General features: G+C 42.0%; 1 protein-coding gene across 9 annotated transcripts in view; it reads left to right on the top strand.

The window, feature by feature from the left end:
- Positions 1-6,705, top strand: part of TRPM3 (transient receptor potential cation channel subfamily M member 3) — a 397,058-nt gene extending 390,353 nt beyond the window's left edge. For 8 of the 9 annotated variants that reach the window (XM_068175852.1, XM_068175854.1, XM_068175853.1 and 5 more), the window contains one exon: positions 731-6,705. In XM_068175852.1, the coding sequence (XP_068031953.1) occupies positions 731-2,180 (1,450 nt within the window). In that variant the 3' untranslated portion in view covers positions 2,181-6,705. The remainder of the gene's footprint in view (positions 1-730) is intronic. The other variant, XR_010994252.1, reaches the window with a different exon arrangement.
- The last annotated feature ends 10,364 nt before the right edge of the window (positions 6,706-17,069 follow it).

The following is a 17,069-nucleotide window of genomic DNA, read 5'->3' on the forward strand; positions in this document are numbered from 1 at the left end:
ATTTGTCTTGATCAGTGTTTCTCCTCCTTGCAACACTCATGAATATTTAACTCAATATTATATATATTCAACAAAATAACTGATATTTCTTTTTTCTACAAATCTGAGCTAAATATTAATTAGAGAACAAAGAAATTATCTCCTTAGGTTGACATAGGACTCGGCAGTGTAAATCTGGGGCAAACATGAGGAAAAAATACAGCAGTGGCTCTCTTCTGTGGCACATTGCCTGCTTTCTTTACTTCATTTAGCTACCTGTGATTGTCCTGACTGTGGCACAACTGGGGACGTTATCACATGGCATCTGCTTTAAGTGTTATTCATTCATAATAACCTAATTAGAAGCTTTGGTAGCAAAGAGGCAGTAATTCATAGTAACATTTATGAAATAAGTCTCCTATCCCTGGAATGAGGCACACCCAAACCCCCTCTGCACTACACAGCTGGTGTCCCTGGTTTAATCCACTGGGGCAGTTCCCTGAGGCTGCAGTTTTTTGTTTTGGTTTGTTTTTTTTTTGTTTTGTTTTTTGGTGTTTTTTTTGGGGTGTTTTTTTTTTTTTTTTTTTTTTTTTTTGCAAAACCTCTTTTAATCGGGATTTTCAAACAGATGAGGTGGTGTAAATTGCCTTTGGGGTTTGTGACGTATTTGTTTCCAACTGGTTTGGTGACTTATTAGCTGAACATCACTGCTTTGTAGAAATTTACCTGTTTAATTCTTCCCTTTGTAAAGGGTGGAGAACATGGCCATGCGACTGGAAGAAGTAAATGAGAGAGAGCACTGCATGAAGGCCTCTCTGCAGACTGTTGACATCAGGCTTGCTCAGCTGGAAGACATGATGGGACGAATGGTAACTGCCTTAGAAAAGATGACTGGCATTGAAAGAGGCGAGACAACTAAGATCCGATCCAGGACCTCATCCGACTGTACTGATGCAGCCTACATTGTAAGGCAGAGTAGCTTCAACAGTCAGGAAGGAAATGCCTACAAGCTTCAAGAGAGCATTGATCCCACAGGAGAGGAGTCCATGTCCCCAACGTCACCTACAATCATACCCCGCTTGCGAAGCCACTCCTTCTATGCAACAAATATTAAGGACAAGTGTGGGTTGGAAAAGTTGGAAAGCATTTTTAAGGAAAGATCTCCAAGCCTGCATCGGGCAATCAGTTCCCACTCAATAGCAAAAGAAGGAAAGGCTCCTTTACCCCCCACCAGCACTTTGTCAATTGCCCCAGACTCCAGAAGACCTTCATCTTGTATAGACATCTATGTTTCTGCCATGGATGAGATGCATTCTGACACAGAACATCTCGAGAGCTCCATAAATATTCTTGGTCCTGAAGATGCAGCTCTCCCAGCTCACATAGCCTCTTCCCTTTTAACTAATAGTGCATACATCAGCAGTACAGCTGGTGAAAAGATCTCTGGCAGGAGTCTTGATTATGAGGAAACTTCTGGAATAGAAACAAGAGCATTTTCTTCAGACTATTCACAAATCACAGACTGTCAAATCCCATGGGATTCAGACCCTCCCTTGTATCATACTTTAGAGCGATCTAAAAGCAGTCGTTACCTGGCTACTACTCCATTTATTCTGGAGGAAACACCAATTGTGAAATCTCACAGCTTCATGTTCTCTCCTTCTCGAAGCTACTTCAGTAGCCTTGGCATCCCAGTTAAAACAGCAGAGTACACAAGTATTACAGATTGCATAGACACGAGGTGTGTGAGCGCTCCCCAGGCCATTGCAGAGAGGGCCAGTTTCCCTGGAAGTCTCAGGGGCAAAGTGGAAGACTTGGGATGCTGCCACCCAGAGAGAGAAGCTGAACTAACCCACCCAAGCTCTGATCATGAGGATATTGAGGTCAAAGACAAGAAGGGAATCCCCTTATCTCCTCAAGACAGCAGTGCTACAACAACTCTGCCCAACAGCATCCCAGTCCCAAAAATAGAGCGAGCCAACAGCTACTCTGCTGAGGAGTCCAACGTGTTGTATGCACAGCACACACGAAAGAGCTATTCCATCAGTGACAAACTTGACAGGCAGCGAAACACAGCAGGCCTGAGGAACCCCTTGGAGAGGAGCAAGTCCTCAAGGCCAGAGAGCAGAGGGGACAACCTGTCCATGAGGAGACTGTCAAGAACTGGAGCCTTCTGCATCTTTGAAAGCAAGCACACTTAGGCTTACACACAGCTCACCAGCAGTCTAAGGGTCATCTGCTCTTCAGTCTGTTTTTCTTAGCAGAATTATAAAGAAACCCTCACATCACCCCATGCTGAGTACAATTGGCATTGGCCATGGGTCAAGGGAGCACATTTTCAATCCCAGCATCACTACTGACATACTCCACCTTGACCCAGTTGACATTTGCATTGCAGAAAACAGGGAGGGATGAAAGCTTTACAAAACCTTCAGTAAACAAGAGGAATAACAAGCCCCCTTAATGAAATCAGAAGACATAGATTAATAGCTCCAGATATCTACATTTTATTAGAGGGTATCCTAAGACCTTTTATCATTATTCAAGTTTTTAAGATGCAGGAATTAACTGGCAAAAAAGAAATGTACAAATTAGATGTTCCAAACTTCAATCACAACTTCTCTTTCATCTATGTCACCATTGTGATGACTGGTGAAAAGCATTTGTTATTTCTGTAGGAACTGGCAGCAAAAACACCTAAAGTCTCCCAAGTCCCTTGCATCCCACACTTGTGGAAATGAAGAAAGATGAATACAACAACAACTATAAATGTTCACTTGTCTCCTTTTGTGTCAACTTGTAGTGCCACAGAAAGTTTATATTTTCAAGAGCAGAAAGGGAAATGAAATGCCTTTTTTACTGCAATTTAAATGGAAGAAGAATTTATGTTAAAATGTCAGGTGATTTCCTGTGTAAAACAGGCATTCTAGATTCTAGCACAGGTGAGCAAGCTCAGGATGAATGTAATTAAGTGGAATAGTATATTTTTTTACCACATTTGTCATCAGTATTTTGTCTCACTAAATCAAAGGATATGATGAAACAGTAAGAATAGGATGATCAGAGCAGATCATAGTAATAGTGTCCAGTTCTCACTGCTCAGTTTAATTATATATATAAATTGGGGAGATTTATCCACCATGCTGCTACCAGGTTCTTCTTGCTCTTTAATTTGAGCTGCCAATTCTTCACATCATTCCCCCACCTAAAAATATACACCTTTTTTTTCTTTTTTTTTTCATGTGAACATAGCCCTACTTGGACGTTTTAAATTATACAGGATTTATCAAGAAATCTGAATCCAGATTCATGTAATTAGACTGAAGCTACTTAAATGAGAGCATTTTCGGCAGAGGACTGGAAAACACTAGAATTTCTATATGCTTCTAAGGTAAGTAAAAGAACCAAAGTGAAACTGAAAGTGTCGATAAACAGCAAAAGCCATCAGTTGTGATTAGGCATCCACCATTCATCAGCATATCACACAGTGAGCACTTTTAATAGGAGAAAATGTGTCTGAACAGTAGTGCAGTTACAGGTTTTGGCTGAAGACAAGTGTAACTCCACTGACTCCACCCACGTTCCCAGGGCCCACATTTTTAACCGGAATTTCAAACTTCTTATGAGACAATGTCCAGTGGTCACAGGTGGAAGGATATACAGAAGACTGGAGAAGGGTGGAGAAGCATAAGCTGCAATGGGAAAAATAATTCACATTCCTTTATGACGGCACAACTTTTGAGCTTTTAAAACGTTGGCACTAGTGCTATCAGATGTTAAAATATCTCAACAGTTACCAGTATCTGTGTAGAACCAGCTCCTTTTTGTTATTAAAAATGAACATTTGTGAGTGGGGTTCATATTTTACATTATTTAAATTGAATTATCTTTCAAAGGCAGCCTTGAGAATACAAGCTGATGTTTTCTCACTGAGTCCTCATCCTGGGAGACTCTGAGTACCATTTGAGAGTTAAGTCCTAAAGGCAACTAATCCAGACAGAAAAATAATCATCAGCCTCAAGAAAAGAGGCCAAGAAGGTGAAAACATTTAGTTAACAAGTCACTGCGTTGGAAGTTCAGGAAACAAGGAAATGCAGCAAGGGGATGTTAAGAAAAATGTGTTTCACACTTCCTGCACCAACGTGTTCCTTGCTTTCTTCTGTTTGATCAGGCTTTCAGTGAACTAAACTCCACCAAGACACCATGTTTATGCAATTGCCTTGCAGGCCACATGCAGCATTAGTCACATAGCGATACCAAGAAAGGTCGGAAACCTTTCTCTGCATTATGAAGCACACTTGTGGCAGGCTGATTGTTGAACAATAGCAAAATGCTCAAGGGCAAAGGAACTTGTGTTTAACAGTATGCTTCAAATGTGCCAACCTTCTGTTAGCAGCCTTTTCGAAGGCTTCTCCAAATCTATCTATCTATGGAGAGTAGAGGGGGATATTCTTACTTCACTTTCTTTGTTACTTTTATGAATGTCTGCTAAAACTGTTGTGGACTCTGTCATCTTCATTGCATTACTGGTCTACTCAAGAGGAATTTCAGATTCATTAGAAATTCCTCAACAGCGCCTAGTGAATTAGGCATAGGGCTCTCCTCTGGGGTAGATTCCATTGATTAGTTTGTCAGGGTAAAGAAACTTGCCAAGCCTAGAAGCTGTATAAATATTTAGGATACAGCACCTTATTGATCTGGAGCACAGATTCCAGGTAAAATGAAACAGAACACTTTATTTACCTCTTAAAATTTGCCATTATATATAAAATGTAAGTTCAGATGTTAAAAGTGTGATTGCAAGAAGTCAGAACACTACTTTTCCTGAATGTTTCCCATTTATTCTACAATGTGGTGTCTATAGAATATGTTATGATGGATGTTAGATTATTTTATTTTCACCTGATTTTTACACATTGCATCAAACAGCTCCTTTTTGAATTTGATGATAAAACATTCCCATTTCTTGCAATGAGACCAGACTTCCCATTCTCGATACTATGACCATTTAGTGAGATAGAAGTCTCATCATCCATCATCATGTAGCTATAGCATGTGCCATATGATGTATTCTGTATCAAAGAATAGCTTATAAAATAGACACATATATAGTTGTGACATGTGGTAATATTAGTGAACGTTACAGGACAGTTTTAATATCTCATTACATGGTCTTGTTTGTAAATCTGTAACATTCAATAAAATAGCACATGTTGCATCAAACATTAAGTTCCGCTATCCAATTATTAGCTTACGTATGGAATATGCATTTCTGGTCACAGTGTGTAAGTTTGGTATGTTTCGCACAATTCTTTGTATAGCTCCACTTAAACGTCTGTATGAGCTGATGTATAAACCTCTAATGAGCCACTGTGGGCTGTGACAGATGAGTTGTGATGGTGTGAAAGACAAACTGGCATGTTATGCAAAAGACTGTAAGACATATGAACTTTAATAATATTTTAAAACTCAACTGAGCTTAGCTGTTTGTTTACATATGCTGGTTGACTAAGAAAGCGGTGTGCAGTATTTTATAAATATTTTCCTATAGTAATCCATTCTGTTGTTTCCAGTTTAAGTGATTCTATTCTACAGATGGGGTATACACTAGTCCTAGGTATTGTATTATAGCACATTATTCTTTCACAATAACAGTGTGATATGACTGAAGTAGTTTCTCTTCCTTAAAGTCCAGTCTTTTTTTGTGTCAAAGAAAATGCATGCATTGTTCCATGAGTTTCTTTGGACTGCTAGGAGACTTAACATTTTGCTATTGCCTGCCTGTAAAGATGAATCCAGTTAGGAATGAATTCAAACTTTTGGATGTTTACATTATTTCCATTATTTTTGATCTTTAGCAATGTAAGTGGTTTTTTATTATTTTTAAAAGACAATTGTATTTTATGAAATTTGAATACTCAACACAAAATGCGAACCTATAGCAGTGCTCAGACATTTGGCTCTCTCTTTTTTTTTGGAAGAGATCCGGTGCTACACTATTTTCTTAGCACAAGTGCCAGTTAACAAATGGCAGTGAGGGGATAATTTGAAAATATAATAAAAAACCAAAACATCCATTCATCTACATACGGAAATCCCTCTGGGTTCCAGACATAGATTACTTTTTTTTTTTTTAATTTTCCATTTATAGATTTTTTGGTAAAAAAAAAACCAACTAAACTGATTTGTACCTTTTGCGGAAAGGATAGCCTTTTGTCAGGGGATAAATATCTTAGTTAGGTATATTTTTTGTATGAGAAGAAAATGATTTGTTTCTTAGGAACTGTCAGTGCATGGAAAATGCAACTACATGAATAACTGCTCAAAAAAAAAAGTGCTGGTAGCAGCACACAGCCTTAGTCCAATGACTGCAGTGGGTGCAAGCCAGTATCTGTCCTGAGAGCAGAAGTCATCAAAGGTATTAGAGGGAGGCCATGAAACAAAATTCTCTGAAAACTCGAGGTGCAGGTTTTAAAACAAGCATAAATGTCTTATTATATTGCTCAGGTTAAACACTGAAGAGGATCTGATAATCACCCAAAGGAAAAGTGTGAGGTGTTTTTTCCTGGATTTCCCTTGGAACCCTTTCCCTTGGAAGTAGTTGTGATGTCTTCCCCTGCTTTAAAATGATAATATATTTGCATTTTTTGCACAAATACACATATTTGGTTCAACAAAGGCCACATTTTCACTTCTGTTGAGAGAAACTAGGTATAGATAATCTTCTTCCAAAAAATGGGTAAGATTCCTAGCATGAATTTTCCCTTCAACCACCTTAGATAAAATCACAGTCCAAACTGGGACGAGAAGTGAAACACTGGGGGTATCTGCTTACCTAGTGAAACCCTTCACTACTCTAGATGGAATTCACTGTCCTTGCCACACATTGGCATAAGAGCAGTAGTACTGGATGCAGAGGGCCTTTGTTTCTGCACCCTGCTGTATAGCCAGCCATACAGCTCATACAGAACACTACAGGTCACACAGGCTTCTCTTCTCCATGACTGACTACAATTACAAGTCTTACCAATGCTGGTGCAAATCTGCAGAAAATCCACTGATTTCAGTGGCATACTCTGACTTCTGTCAGGAGATGGATTTATTCTGCATTTGTAACTCAATATTACTTTGAGTCATGGCATGGATTACACTATATCATCTTCAAGTTGGAGCTCTAATGATGGAGCCATTGAGCCAGTCTGGTTGTGAAACAGTCTCTGACCTTTTAATTTTGCTGTATGCTTTCAGATCATTCATAGAACCACACAATATTTATTTCAATAGGCTGTTAGGTAAAAACATTTGATTATTAAATTGCTGCTGTTTCTGCTGCAGGGAAGTGATAACTTTTGTTTATTTTAATATCTGGGAGGGAGGAGGATGGGACAGAAGAGGGAATTGGCTGTGAAACACAGTTTTATGCCTGCACAAGAATAAATGGTATTAAAGTTATATCTTTTTTCCACCACTGCAGTTGTTGTACAGGATGAGAGTCTATTTGCTGCTACTGCTGTCTGGAACAGTGTTTGCAATATTCTGCACTAATAGCTATTTAATCATTTATTATTTGGGCTATCATTTGTAAGTGTATAACAATCATTTATAAAGGGATAAAAATTACTAAAATGTTATTTTAAACAAATTCCTACTAATACAAAGCTTTTCAAATATGATTTGTCTAAATGTACATAACTAGGGAAAATGGTCCTTTCCAAAGGTCTACTGGATTCACAATGCACTTTTAGACTGTGTTTAGATGCGTAATAAAAAGCAGAAGTTGGAAATTACTACAGTAGAACTTTCTGAAATTTCTGTAACAATTGTTTTGCAATAAAAAAAAAGAGACATAGATCAAAACATCTGTTCTTGCTGGAGCATTTATTTATGTTCATTCGCTTTCAAGCAATTAAAGCAGTGATGCAATGGTAGCTGCTTTTCTCTAAGATCTCTCACTGTTCTAACTTTACAGATTTAAAGGAAACCAAAACATTTACTATATTGTGCACAGGCCTTTTGAATGTTACAATTTATTTCTGCCTGTGAGATCAGATTTCATTCGGGGTCCCTTATTCTGGCCAATATCAGAACCAAGAAGGAAGTACTTCTGAGTGGGTTTATTTAAAAGGAGGGAATAATTTCTTTGTTTTGCCGCTACCATTCCAGCAAAGGGGGAACAAAAGCATAAATTGCAGAGCCTCTCTACATTGCATCCACATAGCCTGGAAGAAGCGTGCTCCTTTGTATGGCAGCTGGGTGGTATTGCTTGCTTTTGTAGCCAGAGAAGCTCCATAAAAAACAAAGTACACCAAGTAATCCATTAGCACCTATGGCTGACTCCGAACTGGCATCTCACCATGCTCACAAAAGAAATCATTGTCTCCCTCATCATGCAGCTACAGCCAGCTCTGATATGTCCTCACAAAAATGCTGAAAAACACTACTGGCACAGAATCTTCTGCCTCCACAAATAAGCCTTCACTGAGATAATAGCATGTTTAGCCAAAGGAAAAAGAAGCACAGGAAAACAAACATCCAATTGAATCAGAAAGATATCAGATACTCAAAACAGTTCTGCATACATCAGTCACACTTCAGGAGAGGAATGGTTCAGAGAACTGCTCTTTATTTCAGGTATCTAAGAAGGAAATGCTAAACTTTTAAATCAGATTTAATTTCATCCTTTCTCAGGGACTTCCATTCAGTGAAGACTGGGAGCTTTGAAGTTTTCCAAAACAAAAACTAAACCTATGCCAAAAAGTTGTCATTATGCTTCTCTCCAGGTAATACTATATCTCTAGTCTCCCTGGGATTTTTCTCAGTAACACACTTCACCTAAAATCAGCCAATTAGTAAGCAACAACAACAACAACAACAACAACAAAAAAAAAAAAAAAAAAAAAAAAAAAAAAAAGCAACATCAGTAGCCTTGATTTTCATTCCCATGAGCTGTTATCTTGTAGACTTTAGGACAGAGATCGAGTCTCTTAATGTCATTAATACGCAATGGAAAAGAACTCCTTTTGACTTACACCATGATTCATTATCCACATGACTGAGTACAGTACAAGCTTAGACTTTAGACTTACACCAGCCCTCACTGGTTTTGCACACAGAGCTCAAATTTACCCTGTTACACTTCTGGAACAACAAAAAAGTAAGCTCATGTGATTCCATTTTGGAATTTTCAAATAATTGACTGCGGTCATAAATACAGTACATTTGGATTATACTTTTGGGAGGTAATAATGACAAGCATTATCTCAGAGAGGGTTGTTTATGTGAAATAACAATAGCAGTCCACAAGCAGCTACAGACATCACACCTCAGATGATACAGGCTGCTCTTGTAGAGAACTGTAGGTGAAACTGCCTTTGCCTTTGCTAGTCTGGATTTCAAATCAAGTTTGACTGCTGCAAGACTGCTCTGCTTGTACTACCTTCTAAAACTTAAAACTTTTCAGCTATACCTTTCCCCAATCAATCATGTAGCCAAAGGTTCAACAACCACATGGACACCACAGAATCAGTCTCTGGGGGTGATAGTTACCCTCACAAAATATTCCAGTGTTTTTATTGTTCATAGCATGCAAGATGATAATTTTCTTAAGAGGCTTGTGAAAATAACATATCAAAGCTCTAAGGACATTAGAGAAAATGTTAACACACAATCTTTTTCTTTATTTGAAAGACAGCAAAAAAATCAACTATCAATGTAGCATTTTGCTACTCACTAATTAAAATCTTGAAACTAAAAACACATCTTTAGCAATTAATAAATCTTCTGAAAGTAACAGTAAAAACACTAAATCTGATTGAAGAATTACATTCTGCAAAAACTCCTTAGAAATATTAGTCACAAATCTGAATTATAACCCACAAGTGCTGAACCACAGTAACTGCACTGTAATTTGTGGAGGAGGGGAGCAGATGAGGGGTGTGTGCACATAACGAACAGGGGAAAAAAGTTAGTCTCAAAGGAATGTACGAACAACGAACTATAAAATTCACATCACTCTCACACTATATGGCCAAGTTCCACTTTTTTTTTTCCCTGAGTGGACATTTGTTGGAGCAAACTTGTCAATTGTCATTAGTGTAAGTTTACGATTAATCCACTTCAACTGGGCTATTTATTTTGCTAAGACTGTAGCATTCTCTCACAAAATCATAACTTAGACAAACAACTTGCAGCAACAAAGGCTAATCTGTGCTTCATGTAGAATGAATAGCCCACATCTCAGAGGCTCTGATGGGTGGTTTTTGCTGAGTGTCTAAAAGGACAATCTTTGTCTTTGCTCCAGTCTTATCTGAGGGGTGCCCTGTTGCAAGAAAGCACCAAAGTTTCAGAAAATATAGCCTGGTCCTCAGTTCCCCATGGATTGTTTTCTCCCTGAAACATTTTGGCTTTCTAACCAGAGCAGATTGCCTGCATTCCCACCCCAGTTCAGCTAAGTCAGAGAGGAACTGCAGCCACAGTGGGAAGTACACAGCAATGCAGGGACATTCCCTGTCCTCCCTGCACAGTCACAGCTAGGGACTACATTACTGCGTACTTATTTAGATTCTAAATAAGTCTATAAAATAAACTAGCCCTACCTTAGCATTATGTTAGGTGAGTCATAGTCCATCTCTCCTAAAAGGTCTATTTTCAGACAATACAGTACCATGGACATTTACAGGAAAACAAGTTCCCTTAACAGTAGCAGATCCTACTCACCTCACAACAACTCAAAAGTCTCAGAGTGCAGTCCTAGCCATAGCATAAATTAAGCTGTCTTATGCAACTGTATAATGCATGCTTCTGTTTCCCTGCACCAGCATCAGGGATGGGTGCAAGCCATCCTCTCGGGGGATGGTTGGATCCACTGGGTGTATTAGCTTCAACATGGTGTTGGCAGGAGAAATTGTCACAGCAGATCAAGAATTTTTTAGCTTCGGAAGAAGGTGCACAAAATAAATATATATTAAAATATGTTAATAAAGAAAGTATGAATCCTTACACAAGTTGCTATTCTGTGGAAGTTTAACGCTGGAATTCAATCCAGCATTTTCCAAATCGTATACTACAATGAAATACAAAATAATGCACAGTATGCATTATTTGTTAAAACTGCTCTGAAATGTACAAGAAAGGGCCAAGAATTTCATCTTGCCTCTACTAAGAGAGAAGCATTTAAAAACTGCTCTGTTCTGTTCTGGTGGGATCAAAATATTTCAATATGTTTTAATAGAAGAAATAATTGTAAAATGCTAACATGTTTTAATAGAAGTTACAATCTAAGGTATTTGGGAGAAACCACTCATTCTTTGCCCTGGATGCCCAGTACGGGAAGTAGCAACGTACTTGATCCAGGGAAGATTGGCCAAATGTGGTGCCATATACACTCTTGTTCGCACACCTCTGTATCTGTGGGACTCCCCTCCCCTAAGGGTGTATTCAGAGCTGATCGCTGTGCCTCCAAACCTTACTTTAATTGTAGGAAAACCTGACAGCATAGTGCACACGAACCAGAACATTCCTATAATAATGACTAGATCACGGGGTCCCAGTTCCATTTTTGTAGTGTGGCACATTAAATGCTGCCATCTCTGAATTTCTGTACCTGCCAGACTTGGCAGGGCATCTCAGTGAGCAGTACCCGAAACCAAAGATATTTAAGAAGAAAGAGCCTGTCGAAAGCTGGTTGGAGTGAGACTGGAAAATGTGTGTTACATTGGGTAAAGAAAAACGTGATTTCAAAAGCTTTTCCATAGTTATCTGACCTCCCTCAGAGGCAAGGGAGAGGCTCAGCCCCTCAGGCAGCAGTGCAGCCCGGCGTCCAGCTGCCGAGGGTGTACCACAGCCACCGAGTGCCGTGCCGAGTACACAGTGTTCCCTTCCCGCCCCTGAGCTGGGATTGAACTTCCCCAGCCCGCTGTGCACCGGGGACCGCGCCGATACCCTCCGGGGGAGGAGAGAGAGGCAGGGAAGAAGAAAAGCAAGAGGGGTGGAGGATAGGAAGTTCCAAAAGGGTTTATTTCATCGTAAGTACTTAAGGTGGGGTGTTGACTCGGTTTGCTTTTTTGTTGTTGCTTTTGTTTGTTTTGGTGTGGGTTTTTGTTGTGGCTGTTTTTTTTTTTATTTCTCTATATGCGTTTTCTTTTAAAGTTAAAAAAAAAGGCAAACAAAAAAAAAAAAAAATGCAAGGCAATCAGCATCCCTAAGCAAATATGCTTTCAGAAAGGAGGTAGAAAAGAAAAAGACATTGGTTTTACAGAAATAGATGTATGGCACTTTTGGTTTCTTGCCTTCCTGCCATTGTTAAACAAGTACTTTTCCTTTACTCTTCTCCCTGACCTGAACATTATAATTATGTTTCCTTCCCGAAGGAAACCAAAAGTGCTGTGACCCCACACAAGAAAGGAAAGACCAAAGGTTTGACAAAGACCTCATCCCCACAAGTTGCTTTATTTTTATGAGGGTGCCTTTAAAGGACCCTTATAAGGGTGAAGTTCTCACAGAAGTTTTGTGCCATCGTGGTGCCAGTCTCGGGCAAGGCTGTGTGCCCGTGAGAGGTGCAGAGGAGCAAATCAAGCCGTTTCAGCCTGCAGCAGGTCAATGTGTCAGCAGGCTCAGGAGCGTGGATGTTCCTTGGGACTGCATTACTAGGGCTGTCTCTGTGAAAGCTTTGCTAGAGAGGATTAGCAGCACACTTGGGTGTTTTCCTTGTTTAGTGAAATCAGGTTTGTGCCAATCTTGGATCAAAGTGAATAATAAATCTTGAGAGATTTTGGTAGCTATTTTGTATAAGTGCCTATATTTCGTGGAAGTATCACAGCATTTGGAAGTCTTTTTTCCTTTCTCTGATTTGGTTTCATTATGGAGAACATTGAGGTAACCCACTCGTTGTAATTGTTGTGCGGTATTCTTCACAGTAGCTCAAGTCACCACCTAGTCCAGTTTAGTTCACTTTCAGTTTATTACTCAGAGCTGTCTGGACAACATCTGCACATTTTGGGTTTGTTGTTTCAGTGATTTTTTGTAGTAAATTTGTATTCGTATTACTGATCTGTTATATCCTTAGTGTGTTCCTGTCCGTTAACCACCTCATAAAATCCTTTACAAATATTGGTTTTAGCCTGTTCAATAGCTAAATGACGCAGCTTCTTGCAGTCCGCAGTTCAACCTGATGGAGCAAGAGCCTTTTTTCTTTGGTTCTACTACTGTACTGCCCTGAATATAAAATAAGCCTCTCGCCTGTCAAATGTGAAAACATGCAAAAAACCCCTGCTTTGTAATTCTTTGGAATTTTTCCTCTCACTTTGGTATTCTTTCCCTGTGAGACAGGTTATGCCATGTCCCCTTTAAAGTCTGTGCATCCTGGAAGATGCCTTCAGCAAGTGCAAAGGCAACTTCTCAGGTAGCAATTCCTCCAAGCCTTGGTCCAGTAGGGGGTGGACACATAGAAGCAACTTTTGAACCTGATTTACACCCTTTGACAGCTGGTCCCAAACAGTGCACTGGAGCTGAAGTGACCAATGCAGCCTTGTTAGAGGCTGTAAGGCCATGCATGGGTGTGGCCTGCGTGCTGGCCCCGCCTGATGCGTTCCTTGCCTGCCAGAGACGGAGACTCCCACTCTGGTCCCTTGTTGGAACACATCTGTCGTCCTCATTCTCTTTCTAAAATAGGAACTGCTTGCCCTTGTCCTCGTCCCACAGATATTCTTCTGCCTCTGCTTTTCATCCTTTATCTTCCAGCTGCAATGCCTTTTGGCTTTTCTCAGATATTAGTGCCTAGCACTATACTGGCAGTCACTTCTTACCAATTCACGTGTTGGTTTCATCAGTCTTGTGATTTTATATTATCCACAGCCCTTGAAAGCTACTTTAGACCTCTTTCCTCACATTTGCAAGGCTGCTGTGCCATAACTAGGCCAAAAGTACTAAAAGGCTCCTTCCTTTCTGAGAAGCAGCAATGTTTATGGGCTGTGGCCCAGGACTTATGATCAGAAAAGACCATTGCCCAGGGTGGGGAAATAAATGTGCCCAACACAGCTGGAGTATTGCAGTGACTAGCAATAAACCTTTCAGAGGAAATAGACAAGGAAGGAGACGTGGTGGGGCTGCACTCCACGCTCAGCACTCTGCTGCAGCCCGAGCCACTCCCGCACTGCCCCGCACACTCTGGCTGTCCCTTGCACATCCTCACACCACTCTGCTGACACGGTTTTGCCATTTTTAGCAAAATGAGTGGCCACTGGATGTCACTGTGTGGTCTCTGAGAGACAGACACACAGACATTTTTCTCTGTCTCAAAATACAGGAACAGGCGTCTTTAAGGACAAAACGGAAGAAACAAAACAAATCAATCCAACCAGAAAGACCGAGCTTACCGGTGCACGCCGGGACAGCTGTTCGTGGCATTCCCTCCTGGAAGAGCGGGTGACCCAGGAGCGCCGGGGACAAGCAGGGCCCCTGCTAAAAGAGAGGTGACACTGCAAGGCTGGGATTGCTGGCTGAACCGCGGGGAACCTCGGCTGAGGTACTCGTTCAGTTTCAGATCTGTGAACTTTGTGCACTTTGTACACTTAGAGAAGCAAAGAGGGTTTTTTCACATATGCAGCACTGGGAGATTGTAGATCATTTTGGCACTGGCCACGCAACGTAGAAGCACAACATTGCTCCCTCCAGTCCTTTCTCAATTATCTTCTCTAACAGAAATCTGTGCGGCAGATACTCAGGTTTCCAATTCGCTGGTCGTTCTCCTGCTTGAAAGCTGCAGTTGCAGAGCACTCAAAGTCTGCAAGTGCTGGATTGAAGCAGGTCCTGCAGCCTGGATTTGTTGCTCTGGCCTGTGAGGTGTAAAAATTTCACACAATCCTACACTACTCAAGCCACAATACCTTCCCCTGCAAAGGCCTGCCCTGGCTTTAAACCTGCCCTGGCTTTAAACCAGGCCTGGACACAGAGAGGCTGAATAGTGAAAGCTTGTCTCTATGAAAACCTTTTTCCCTCAAGGGACTTCCAGACATCTGTTGAGGCAAGGAGCCACAGAAAAGGCTGTACTGACCATGTGCTGAGCACCTGGCATCTCTCTTGCACTGGGGAGCACTGAGGAGCCATGTCCTTGGGAGTTGTTATTCAGAAGAAAACATCCCTGAAAGACAAGGAGATACGATAATTGAGTCCTTCTCATTTTTGGAATTTCTGACACCATCTTCTTGTGTGCCATAAGGCTGAGCACTCAACATGGATGGAAGTCAGTGGGAGTTGCCTTCTGAGCCACTCAGCAGGACTACAAAGATCTCATGAGCTCGTGCAAGGAGAGCATTAGAAGGGACAAATCCCAACTAGAACTGGATGTGGGGGGAAAAGTGGGGACAAAGGATGAGGAAACGGCTGAAGTACATCATTCCTTCTTTGCCTCAGTCTTGAAACACGACCAAGTTGTTCTCTGGGTAGCCGGGACCCGGTGCTGGAAGACAGGGACAGGGAGCAGAACAAAGCTCCCAAACTCCAAGGTGAAATGATTAGAGCCACACCACTTAGACACACACAAGCCTGTGGGGCCAAAGGGAATTCACACAAAGGTGCTGTGAGAAATGGCACAAGCGTTCACCAAGCGACCTGCCGCCATTTCCCAGCAGTCCTGGCTAACTGCAGAGGTGCCAGGCAAGTGGACGTTGGCAAAAGCAATGCCCATGCATAAGCTTGACTTGGGCACTGGGGAGGTCAGGGAGCAGATTCTGTTCAGAGCCATGATACGGCATGTGCAGAACAAGCAGGGGATCGGGGCCAGCCTGCATGGCTTCCTGAAGGGCAGGTACTGCTTGACCAGCCTGATCTCCTTCTGGGAGCAGGTGACCTCATCCAGTGGATGAGGAACATACTGTGGGTGTTGACCACCTGGATTTTAGTAAAATCTTTGACACTGTTTCCTACAGGATACTCTGGGAGAAAGCAGCTGGTGTGGCTCACTGCTCACTGAGTTAAAAACGGGCTGGTTGGCCAGGAGCTGCATCCAGCTGGCAGCCAGTCTCCAGTGGTGTTCCCCAGGGCTCAGTCCTGGGGTTAGCCCTGCCTAACAGCTGTGTTGATGGTTTGGACAAGGGGATGGAGTGGTCCCCAGTGAGTTTGCAGTGACACCAAGTTGGGCAGGAGTGCCGATCTGCTGGATGCCAGGAAGGACCTACAGAGGTCCCTGGACAAGCTGGATTGATGGGAGGAAGTCGGTGGTGTGAGGTTCAACAAGGTCTGGTGCTGGGTCCTGCCCTTGGGTCACAACAGTCTGCTGCAGCGTTCCATGGGCTGGGGCAGAGTGGCTGGAAAGCTGCCCAGTAGGAAAGGGCCTGGGGGTGTTGGCCCACGAGTGGCTGGACCCGAGCCAGCGTGTGTCCAGGTGGGCAAAAAGGCTACTGGCATCCTGCCTTGGATCAGCAGTGGTGTGGCCAGCAGGTCCAGGGCAGGGATTTGTTTCCCTGTTCCCGGCACCGGTGAGGCAGCGCCAGGAATCAGGCCTTTGGCTTTGGGGCCCTGAGCACAAGACACTGGGGGTGGGAGCGAGTCCAGAGAGGGGCCACAAAGATGGAGAAGGGTCTGGGGCACAGGACTTATGAGGAATGGCTGAGGGAGCTGTGGGTGTTTAGCCTGGAGCAAAGGAGGCTCAGAGGGGCCTTACCACTCTCTAGAGCTGCCTTAGGGGAGGTTGTAGTGAGGTGGGGGCTGGTCTCTTCCTCCAGGGAAGAGGTGACAGGACAAGAGCAAAAGGCCTCTGGTTGTGCTGAGGGAGCTTCATTTTGTCTATGAAGAAAACATTTTCACTGAATGGAACAGGCTGTGCATGGAACACTGGAGTCACCATGCCTGGAGGTACAGTACACAAAAGCTGTTTGGATGTGGCATTTAGGGACATGTTTACTGATGCACTTGGGAGAGTTAGTTCATGGTTGGACTCCATGGTCTTTGTGGTTATTCCCAACCAAAACAATTCCATGATTCTAAAGCAGTATTCAGGAGCACAACACTTCAGGAAGTTACTTGGGCTTTTGTGCTTCTTGTCCCTTGAACCTGGGCAGCATCCTGGACATCCTGAGTAAACAAGAGCTTTGTTC

The sequence above is a fragment of the Anomalospiza imberbis genome, chromosome Z (assembly GCF_031753505.1).
Source record: "Anomalospiza imberbis isolate Cuckoo-Finch-1a 21T00152 chromosome Z, ASM3175350v1, whole genome shotgun sequence".
Lineage (NCBI taxonomy): Eukaryota > Metazoa > Chordata > Aves > Passeriformes > Viduidae > Anomalospiza > Anomalospiza imberbis.